Raw genomic sequence first — 12,086 nt, forward strand, 5'->3', positions numbered from 1 at the left:
TACTTTTTTCTTGTTTTGCTTGGTAAAATTATAAATGCATGAAAATAGCCTTAAGAAATGGAACTTCAGTTGTAATTTAATTTCTGATTCCATTAGACACATGCTACCATTTTGTCAGTGTTACAACCCCATTGACTATTTCTGATGTTACCAGCGGGCTCCTTTTGGATTATTCAAGGTGTTATATAAGTGTAATGATGTCTTACTGGTTTTCTGTAAACTTATGTGTTTGGTCTGGTGAAGATTTATTTTTCAAAATAAAATATTCTCTTATGAAGTTTGCACATTATATGTCTTTACACCTAGCTTATGAGAAAAATTATCTGCATTGCGTGCTGTAGTTTTGCAGTCACTGAAAATAGTGTTCTGAACTTAGTTGCTTTTCTTTCAATAGACATTCCATGACAACCAGATTTCTCAAGAAATAGTTGAAGATGTGAGTATTGGACTATGAAAATGAAATTTCAAAGGAGTCACAGTAGACACAAGGTGAGGATAGATTAGATAGTGTTGCCAAATTTGTAGAGAAGTGTTAGACTGGAGAATCAGTATATCATGTGAATATAGAGAAGTCCATTTTTTAAATGTAGATTTCATAGCAAGAGCTTTTGAGACAATTTTGCAGCTGTGTATCAAGAGAAAGAGAAAGGGGAAAGTAGAGTTGGTGGGAGAATGAAGAAAAAGGGGATGGAAAGGAATGCGTTTGAATTCACCCTGCAAGCACTTAAAATGACTAGTGGGGGCTTCCCTGGTGGCGCAGTGGTTGAGAGTCTGCCTGCCGATGCAGGGGACACGGGTTCGTGCCCCGGTCCGGGAGGATCCCACATGCTGCGGAGCGGCTGGGCCCGTGAGCCATGGCCCCTGAGCCTGCGCATCCAGAGCCTGTGCTCCACAACGGGAGAGGCCACAACAGTGAGAGGCCCCCCACCCCCCCAAAAAAAAAAGACTAGTGGACTCCATAATAGCACATTTCCACAAGCAGCTCAGTTTAGAGGCAAGTTAACATGGACCAGATTTGACTACCTGGGGGAACTGCTATCAGCAGAAAAGGGACAAAGTTTAATATAAAAAGGACACGATCACTGATCTGAGGGGGAAGTAACTTGCAAGTTCATAGAATATCCTATCTAAGAAACAGTTGTCAAAGGAGATATATTGCAGTGAAAGGTAAGGGCAATAGACTTAATGTGACCTTATATTATTAACTGATAAGGAAAACAAGTTTTCAAAGTACATAAACACACATGCACACAACACACACACACATACACACACAGAGACAAACTTTTTTTAAAGGGGAAAGGGAAGCTGTATTTTGATGTTGCTTTAGATAAAAACTGTTTAATCATGCTGCACCATGATTCTCAAATATGACTTTAAATGAAGACTTTTACAGAACCTATCATTTTTTTCAGGAATATTTTTTCCAGTGCATTGAGGAAATTAAAACAACAACAACAACAACACTGTATAAAGGTCCATTCTGGGCACTTTTTCATGAATTAAAACCTGGGGAAAAATTCATGTAAATTTTATGTCTTTTCTACATCTTGTGTGGAATGTTGCATAACAATAATAGTGATATCATCCTATGTTTTGTTGCCCTTACAATTTTCACATCTTGTTCATGATCTCAGTTGATCCTCAGAACACTGTGAAGCAGGTAGATGGTTTCCTCATTCTTTAGATGAGGAAGGTGAGGCCAGACTGGTTACATGATTTGCCCAGAGATGTGGGTCTACAATCCAGGCTTTCGGAGCTTGAATGCAGAGCTATCACGTGAGGATTAGAACATAAGCACAAGGAAACCCAGGAGCAGCTTTGGTTTAGGAAAAGAAGTATTTAAATACTGATCAGTAGTTGATGGTGGAACAGATGACTCAGACTAAGCTTTATCAGGAAAACCATGCAGAAGAGGCAGCCTTTGTGAACTAGTGAAAGCAGGCACTTAGATCTGAATTGAAGTGAAGTTTCCAGACTTAGAGAAATTAGTTTGTGTGTACTAATTGGCCTGATTTCGTCAAAATTACTTTCCAATAAAATACTGTCTCTGGAGAAGTTTTGAGTTGGAAAGAAGAGCAACTTTTGGATGAGACAGGAAGATTTTAAATCTTGTGAAATCTTTTCAAAATCCAAAATCAGTGCGTCAGAGCCCAGCTTCTGTTTTGTGACCAGACTTTTCCTGTGTATATTACATTAGTTAGAGGGCATGATTTGATTATGTGGTCAGGAAACAGTCTGGGCAAAATCGTTAAATCATCAGTCTTTGTCTTACTGGCCCCAGCGTCGCGCTTTCTTGTGGTTATTTTTCAGTTTTATGAAACAGTTTACTCCCAAACACTTTCTCAATGACTCAATGTCCTAATCTTTTACTTCAGAATTTGTTATCAAAAGAGATACCCTCACTCCCTGATAACTATTTAAATTGAGACCCAAACCTTTTTTTTTTTTTTACTTTTTGGCCGTGCCACGCAGCATGTGGGATCTTAGTTCCCCGACCAGGGATTGAACCCGCACTCCCTGCATTGGAAGCACAGAGTCTTTAACTACTGGACCGCCAGGGAAGTCCCCCTGGATTCTTTTAGGAGGAAAAGACTACTAAAAATTTTCAAAGCAGACATTGTATCCCACTTGAATTTATCCCTGTGAAGAAAATAGGTGACACTTAGCTAGAAAATAAAAAGTGTTACAGTAGTTTTTGTTTTCTTTAAAAAGCCTTTTAAGGTCATGTATTTAATCACAAGAAATGAAACTTGAGTTTTTAGCATTGTACTTATAACACATGAAGTTCGAGATCTGGGGCTCGGGATATTTCCTCCCAAGCTGCACAAGGACTTTGAGATGCCGTAACCTGCTGGAGTCCAGCATCTGGCAACTTGTTATACTGAGCAGCTAATTTTTCATTGCGGTTCCTCTGGGAGCTCAGTGCAAAGTCATACGACACAACGGACATAGCGGAGTAGCAGCCTGAATTCAGATCAGGAGCCAAGTGTATTCACAGCTCTATAACCTTCAAGCCTAATAAGGAAGTTGTTTTAGCATTTGGCCTATTAGTACATTTAGTGGTTGGATGTGTAATTTGGGTATTTGACATCTGTAGCTAACCAAGACATATGCTGAATGTTATTTTCTCCATAAAAGCATTTACTTATCTGAATAATTGGAATTCAGATGTCTTCATCCCTACTTCAGATACTATAATCATATTCAACAGTTTAAAATGTTGGCATTAGGCAAGTTGGGCTTGAATTTTGGCAGAAACACTGTGTCATTTGGACATCTTCTCTATGCCTTAGTTTCTACATCTGTAAAATGAGGATGCTAAAAATAGCAACTTCATAGGGCTCCTGTGGGGATTAAATAAAAATTATAGTTATACTATTAATGCACATTATAAAGTGCCTAGTAAGTGCCATTTATTTCATTTGATAGAATTCATTTATGAATATGAAGCTTTTTTGATCATAACAAATATATAATATATAACATGAATAATTCACTCTTCATAAGTTATACTGGCTCTGAAGTAATATGGAGCATGGATTGAATTTCTCCACTTATGATAATGACTCCACTTGGAAACCTCATTACTTGGGATTGGTGCTCTTTCCACTATGACAGGAACCTTAGCTACTCAAATAGACTCAGCTGGACTGTCCAGTAGAAAAATGTATATTTGTACTCCAGGTAGGATCTCATTTGAATAACTAGAGCAATGTCCAATTCAATATAATAAAGCACATTTATATTTATTCAATGTAAAGAATACCTTTGAACAATAAATTTTATAGACTATACTTAAAATTCTCTATTTTCCTTGATTTGTACATTATATGTCATAAGTATACTTGAATATCTTTATAATTTAGGTGTTTTTTTAAAATAAACAGCATTGGTAATCATAATTGTAGGCTGGAGCTTATGGATTGGAGATGTACAGTTTTGGAGGTGCCATTGTTATCAAGGAAATCGCCTTCTTTTCACTGAATCAGTGGGGCTTCTTCAAGTTCCACATCTCCCAGCTAACTGGAGTCTTGGTCTTGACCTCTTCTCCTTTGTTGGCAGCTGCCTGGTTCTTGGCATGTTCATTTTGGGTATACCACTGTCAGCCTGGTACCACCCTGGGTGCTAACACCAAGATGGTAATTTTATCAGGAAGAAATAAAAGTGCCTATTAACCCTCTGTAGTCCCCACCCAAACTCCATCTCAAGTGAGCATCACACCCTGATTTATTGTCTTTTTTTATTTTTTTACGCTGTTGGAAAATAAATTCCTGTGATTTCATGTCACATTTCTCTCTTGGGTCAGAACATCTCGTCAATATTAATGCTCCAACTCAAATGAGAATGCTGTACTAGTGTGTAATTCATACTCTGCCCAGGTGGTGACATGATCTTAAGAAGGGGAAGGCCCTAAATCCCTTAGGTTATTAAGTAGAAGCCCTCCCATTCCCTAATTATTTAGCCATTTGCTGCCTGCATAGTGAAAGAGATTGCTCTTTGATTCAGTCTGGTCCCTTACATTTGATGAAAAGCTCATTACCCAGTTTTGTCATGGATGAAGCTGTATGTTTGACTCTTTTCTCATTTGTATACTAAATTGGTAAGGGCAGCATAGTAACTTGGCTGTCACCTCCCACTCTCCAATTTCATTTCCTGGTAACCTCTCAGGCTTTGTCATCTCTTGAATTGCTTGTCCTTTTTTACATGCCATATCAGTGGTTGGTTCCCATGTGAACTGGGGTCAGCCAGGCTCATGGCCACTGACTTCCCTGGAGTAAACCTTTGTTACAAATTATAGATCTTGTGATAACCACACATAATCAGAGGGAGAGATGGCCATTATTTCTCTTTTCTTCACAGCACAGTCCCAGTAATGAGTTCATTAGATGTAGGACTTCGGTATGTATCAATTTCCATATGTATGTCTGGCTAGAGAAAATTCTCATTCACAAATGCCCTTGACTTACAAAATAAATTAAGGATGTAATTATTTGTGATACAGGAGGATGCACCATAGTGTTCCTTTAAATCAGAAACCTTACTGAAACTTAGATGTTTCAATCAATGAAGGGAAGGGAAAGGAAGGGAAGAAAAGGAAAGGGTAAAGGAAAGGGAAGTGTGAGCAGATCTACCCTACAGTATGGTATGACTGGGATCATCCCAGAGCTGCACACTTGAATTTTGGTTAAAAAGCGATGCAGGAAGATGGCGCCGAAGGCGAAGAAGGAAGTCCCTGCCCCTCCCAAAGCCGAACACAAAGCAAAGCCTTTGAAGACCAAGAAAGCAGCGTTGAAAGGCGTCCACAGCCACACAAAAAAGAAGATCCGGACGTCACCCACCTTCCAACGGCCCAAAACACCGCGGCTCAGGAGGCAGCCCAAATATCCTCGGAAGGGCGCCCCTAGGAGAAACAAGCTTGACCACTATGCCATCACCAAGTTCCCCCTCACCACCGAGTCAGCCGTGAAGAAAATAGAAGACAGCAACACACTGGTGTTCACTGTGGATGTCAGGGCCAACAAGCACCAGATTAAACAGGCCGTGAAAAAGCTCTATGACACTGACGTGGCTAAGGTCAACACCCTGATCAGGCCTGATGGAGAGAAGAAGGCATATGTTCGACCGGCTCCTGACTATGACGCTTTGGATGTTGCCAACAAAATTGGGATCATCTAAACTGAGTCCAGCTGACTAATTCTAAATATAAAAGTTTTCACTATATATATAAAAAAAAAGCGATGCAAGATATTTTTCTTTGCAATCAAGATACATGCTGTAGGCTTAGTGGAACCAAAAGACCCTATGTTCCTGGATCCATATTACATTAAAACTTGGCTCATAAACCAGACCTAAGTTCTGCCCTTTGGACTAATGGCTCACCTTGATCCAGCATTCAAGGCCTCGAGCAGTTCCTACCGCATGACATCACTCTCCTTCCTGTGCAGCCACAGCCATTTCCCCAAGATAGTATGTTAATTAAGAGACTTGGTATTGAGTGTAACAGAAACCAACTCTGGCTAGCTTAGGTCAAAGGGGAATTAGTTGATAGAACCTTGGATTATTTCATGAGATCAAACAAATTCCTTGGTAGCTAAGTCAGAACTCGTGGACCTGCACATCCTCTGGAATGCTCCCTTAGATGCGACCACTCCAGCAGTGGCCTGTCTCTGAGTGTCTCTGTTTCAAACCTTTGTACCCTAGAATGGGAATCTGTTTGGACTGGTTTGGGTTAGGCATCAGTCAGCAGGGCCATATAGCTCAGAAATGAGCATTTGGTAAACGTTTCTAGAAAAGGGGAGATTGTTAAACTAAGTTATCCCATGACATGACTGCTCCGTAATCCAGCTTCTGTCCAATCTTCTCTGTATTTATGATGTTCTTTCTACTTGTCCCCTCTGCCAGGCAAAATCTTCTCAATGCAGTTCACGGTCTACCTCCTTTGTGATGCCTTTCCTGACCATCTAGTCAGAATTACAGCATTCTCCTACTTTCCCACAGCATATTACTAATGTCTTTGATTTAGCACACAGCATTATTTTGTTCTTCTGATAAACTGAGATGTTGACTGCTACCAGACAATGATTTCACTTTCTTTCCAGCTGCTAGGAAAGCCAGGGCTAAGATTTACATTCAATTACTATGGCCTTCTTTAGTCCAAAAAATTTTTTAATATGATCTTTCTCTTCTCTTCCCCTTTACCACCTAGCTTTTGTCTTTGTCCTTGTGGTGGGATCCTTGATCTTATGGTACCTGCAGTTTTATTTCACAAGAAACATGAATAGTAACAGAAAAGACGGCCTTTGTCACACAAGTTCTTTTTTGGTGCCCTTGCAGTACCTGGAATAACTCTGACCACAGCTCTGCTCTCACCTTGGTCTGTCACAAACTATGCCCGTTGTCCAAGGCTTTACCCAGCAGTCACCTCCTTTATTAAGCCTTTCCTTATCATCCCGATCCCACACCAAGATGGCAGAGATATAGACTTATTTTTCCCCTGAAGATACTTTTATTCACACTTTACATAAAACTTAACACATATATTTGTCATTGTTATTGTTGATGTTGTTGTTAACATTTTTATTAGGGGTGGCTGAGGAAGGCTGATGGAAATTTGGAGAGGCGGGCTAAAATTTCCCAAGCCTTGGCAACCCCAGTACTGACTGGATTTCAGTTTTGATTCTGCCACTTGCTTCCTGGCTGATCTGGTCAGGGTCAAGTCATTCCCCTTCTCTGGGCTTCAAATAATTTCATTTTTCAAAATGTCTTTATTGAGTGTTACAACTGCAAAGGTGATTATTAAAAGCCCCTGTAAACCTTTAAATATCTGTAGAACTAGAAGAAGAAGTGAGAGCAGCTCTGTAGCCTCCTAGACTTCTTTTCACATGAATATATGTAAACATCAAAGCATTTTAACCTAGATTATGTCATGCCGTCCATCCATATGACAACTTTATTCCCTTAAAAATATTGATTTCAGCAATACATTAGTATTATCATTTGTTTTATCTGCTGCATTATAAAGAAGAACTATAGTCTAACAATCCCCTATTGATGAAAGTGCCCTTTAAATTTTAAGCTTTTCTTAAAACTAGGAAAGTAATATATGCATATAGTTTTTTTAAGTATAAAATGAAAATGTTCCTCCAACATTACTCTCTCTGAAAAAAAAACCAAACACTTCTAAAATGTATTATTTTTGTTCTTCTGATGCCTACCATCATAGTTTTAAAGAATATGTTCCTACATTTCTTGATTTTTCTTATAGTATTATTTTACATTGCCATAAACTATTAAATTCTTTTCCATAACTAGAACTCAGTCCTCTGTACTTTCTCATTAGTTGAGTTTAGGAGGCTAAAAAACCAATAGACAGCATTTACAATATTCTAATTATATAAATATTATTAAGCATAGAACTAAGTATGGTGGCAAGGTGAACAGACCCACAGAAGAGGAAATGCCATTAATCCTGTCTTGTTTAAAGGAAAATATTCCAAGAATCAAGGTCAAGTGGATTCAATCTGCTGCTGTTGTTTCTGACATCTCAAGTTATCTTTTTTCTTAGATTCTTTGTCATTTCATTTAAGTAACTCTCCAAATATTTATTTTTCATATAGGAATTGTGGATAGTATTAAATGGCTTATATCCATGCATATTTGAATATTTTTTATTGTTGCCTTAATTAATAGATAGTTTTGACGACAAAAGATTTTTGGCTAAAGTTTTTTTCCCTGAGAACTTTGAAAATATTGCTCCATTATCTTCTAGAATCCAGTATGGCTCATGAGAAATGTAATTTTAGTGTAGTTCTTGTATCTTTTGCAGCTTACTGTTTTCTCTCTAGAAGTATGTAGGGATACACACACACACACACACACGCACACACACACATTTTTTAATCCATGGAATTATAACTGAGAATAGTAATATCTGACTATTAGATTTTTTTTTTAATCTGACCCAACACATAGTGAGTTTTTTCAGTCTGAATACTGGTATAGCTTTTATCGGCTTTGTGTAGAATTCTTCTATGATTTCATTTATTATTTTCTCCCCTCTGTTTTGACTATTATCTGCTTCTGAAAATCCTAATAAAAAGATCTTGATCTTCCTAGATGTTAACCTCAAAGTCTTATTTCCGAAATTATCCATTACTTAGACTTTTTTCATACATATTCGGGGAGTTTTTCTGAACTTTACTTTCAAAGTCAGTCTTTGGCTATATTTATTCTATTAGTTTGTCCATATATTGAATTTTTTCTTTTTTAAATCATGGGGCAATTCTTAGGAAAAAGTTTAACTATTTCAATATTGTTTTGATTCCTACCTTGAAAAGTTGGTGCAGAAAGAATTCTTAGTTCATGGACAGAGAACACAACAGATTGAGCGTTAAGTCAGAAAGAAACATTTTCAAGGTTTTAAAATATTTTTTTCCCTCTTATTTGGAGGTAAAAGGTGATTATTTTAAGGGTAAAAGCCAACTCACCTCTCAATCTAATGTGAAATACAACCTGAAATGTAGCCTATCGTCAATAAAAGCTTTATACTCTGCCCATGCATACTTTTGGGTCGTATGCGTAATTTGGGTCAAATTTAAAACATATGTCCAGGCAACCGCAGATTCAATCGACCACTGTTACAGACTTTGCCTAGCCTAGTGGTTTAGGAGAAGGATAATAATAGATAAAAAGGAAAATATATATTAAGAGAATCTCTGCTAAATTAGTTTCCATGTAAAAAAATATTTTATTATCATCTCTTATACACAGGAAACATTAACACAAAACACTTCCCTCCTTTATTTTATTGAACTCTAAAAATATGCTATAAAAGGGGTTAGCTACAGTTCACGTATCAGCTACTCATCACTCAACTCCCACACCTGAAAGAGTCCAAGGAACTTAAATGCAATTGCATTGCACTTTTCACTTTCTTGAGTGACTCCATTTAAAATGCACCTTGAGACTAGCTGCAGAGTAGAATTTTTAATTCTGAAGTGCTGACTCACTTCATTGGAGAGAATGAGGCTTCCAATTTGTGAATGTGAAAGAAGTCCTGATTTTCTGGATCATTTTCCTCCATTCACTTTCAATAATGCTACCCTATAAATAGGATTTAATTCACGCAAATCAGCAAACTGAAAGCACCAGTGGTATATACTGTAATAATTTATTTTCATATTTTTAAATGCCTTATTATTAATGGAAAATAGCTTTAAAGCCATCCATGATATGCTCCACAGCTAACTCAATTTGACAGTGAAAGATGCTATGTTGGTCTGTAATGGCAGATATAAAATTTACACCATAAGAGCTGATCTTCTGCATATATAATCACATTCTTTGTGCTTCATATTTTTCCGTACTATAAAAAGGGACAGGAAGCACTACTAACACTGCTTTTACTGAATTTTTCCACAGTGTTTTCTGTTGCCTTCTATAAATATTTAAACATCTATTTTTACTGTCTAGTTACGTTTTCTATAAAGAAAAAATATTTCAGTTCTAATATGAATTGGGTTTATATGAACTCCATCTAAACATTATTCATGAAATATTCTGAATGCATACAAAAATGATAGCTTAATGATCTTCAAAATGCTGAGGTTTCAAATTTCTATAATTCTGCTATCAGAACAGGCAATGTGTTCATCTCTGTGTGGCAGCCTGCCTTTCAGGCATCGTTAATGTTTTAGATTTTCATAAATTCTACTATGGCTAAACAGACCAAGAACCTGGAATCTATAAAGTTGCTGAAGGAATTAAACAGCTACTAGCTTTTATTTTTTCCTTATGGTTTCATCTCCAAATAAAGTGAAACTTAAAAATTAGAGTAAAGATTGGGAACAAAAATACTTTGGAACAGGCTAAAGTATATACTTTCTACTATATTAAGAAAAGAGCAGACACTCAACACCCTCGGGATGATCCCCAGCCCCCAAAGGGAGAGAGAAGTGAAACATTTTATAAATGAAACATCTCAACAAAATAATAGCAACTTGTATCTAAGAGGTAAAAACTTGAGATTTAAAGTAGAAAATGTTTGAAAAATGTTGTGGTTCTGAGTAAGCCTTATGACATTTCTGCACCACCCTTGAGGGGTGGTACTCATCCCCACTGAGGACCTTATTTCTCAGTATTGCAAAGGTGATTCTTTCATGGTCAGACTTTACTCTGAATACTGTATGAAAAGTTACAGCTACAGGTTTTCCAACTCTGTAAGTGCAAGTTCAACCATGTAATCATAGATAACATAGAAGGCCAAGGTCTCAGTCAATTACTAATTTAACCATGTTTTCCTGCCCAGATATTCATTTGTTTTTGGTGATGGTAATAACAGAATTTTTAAAATGTACTCATTTATTTGTTTTTCATTTGGTTGTTTAATCATATTTGTGCTCCAGTTTGTTCCATAGAGGGTTTGAGAAAGCCTACAGTAAAAGTACGTATGGTACATTAAAAATATCCAGGACAGGAGAACAAAATTTAAATAGGAAACCAAGACCAGAACAAACCCCAAGACACAAAGACTCAGGACCTTAAGTTCAGCAAATATTTTGTTCTTCTGATAAACTTCGATGTTGACTGCAACCAAACAGTGATTTCACTTCCTTCCTTGGTGGGGAGCTCTGATAGGATGTGACACTGCCATGAAACTGATGAGTGGAGATGGCTCCCTCTATATGTATATTTCCCCCAGAGCCTTGCTGTTGCCCATCTGAGGACCACAATTGTATTTAATTTACCTACATAGCCATGTATGGTTATGTATCCCTAAGCAGACTATAAGTAATTTGAGAGCAGGGATTATATTTTATAATTCTGCATCTTCCTCAGTTGAATAACACATTAGTAAGTATATAGGTAGGGCATTGTAATCTGGCTTGAAGACAATGTGTTATTCATATTCCAGCAGAAATTGATAATGATTCTTTAATTTCAGTGATCTGGAAGGTGTTAAATATAGGATGATTAGGACAGAAACTAGTGTAGGGCTTATGACACTTTCTTTTTTTTTCCCTAAAAAAATTTTTTTGTAGCAGTTTATCTTATTTCATTTTTTTGTACGGCAGTTTCTTATTAGTTATCTATTTTATACATATTAGTGTATATATGTCAATCCCAATCTCCCAATTCACACCCCCCCCTTGCTTTCCCACCTTGGTGTCCATATGTTTGTTCTCTACATCTGTGTCTCTGTTTCTGCCTTGCAAACCGGTTCATCTATACTGTTTTTCTAGATTCCACATATATGCGTTAATATATGATATTTATTTTTCTCTTTCTGACTTAGTTCAGTCTGTATGACAGACCCTAGGTCCACCCATGTCTCTAAAAATGACCCAGTTTTGTTGCTTTTTATGGCTGAGTAATATTCCATTGCAAATATGTACCACATCTTCTTTATCCATTTGTCTGTTGATGGGCATTTAGGTTGCTTCCATGACCTGGCTATTGTAAATAGTGCTGCAATGAACATTGGGGTGCATGTTTTCTTTTTGAATTATGGTTTCCTCTGGGTATATGCCTAGTAGTGGGATTGCTGGGTCATATGGTAATTCTATTTTTACTTTTTAAGGAAC

General features: G+C 37.2%; 2 protein-coding genes across 3 annotated transcripts in view; both read left to right on the top strand.

The window, feature by feature from the left end:
- Positions 1 to 12,086, top strand: part of SMYD3 (SET and MYND domain containing 3) — a 708,690-nt gene that overhangs the window by 256,912 nt on the left and 439,692 nt on the right. The gene's annotated exons all lie outside the window — the stretch shown is intronic.
- Positions 5,024 to 6,107, top strand: LOC309977953 (large ribosomal subunit protein uL23-like). The gene has a single exon (XM_082864332.1). The coding sequence runs from the start codon at positions 5,209 to 5,211 to the stop codon at positions 5,677 to 5,679; it is 471 nt and encodes a 156-aa protein (XP_082720458.1). The 5' UTR covers positions 5,024 to 5,208; the 3' UTR covers positions 5,680 to 6,107.

Source organism: Leucopleurus acutus (genome assembly GCF_964270905.1).
Source record: "Leucopleurus acutus genome assembly, chromosome: 2".
In the NCBI taxonomy this organism is placed as follows: domain Eukaryota; kingdom Metazoa; phylum Chordata; class Mammalia; order Artiodactyla; family Delphinidae; genus Leucopleurus; species Leucopleurus acutus.

Excerpts from the sequence above, each read along its gene's own strand:
- LOC309977953 (XM_082864332.1), top strand. The coding sequence starts at position 5,209 with ATGGCGCCGAAGGCGAAGAAGGAAGTCCCTGCCCCTCCCAAAGCCGAA.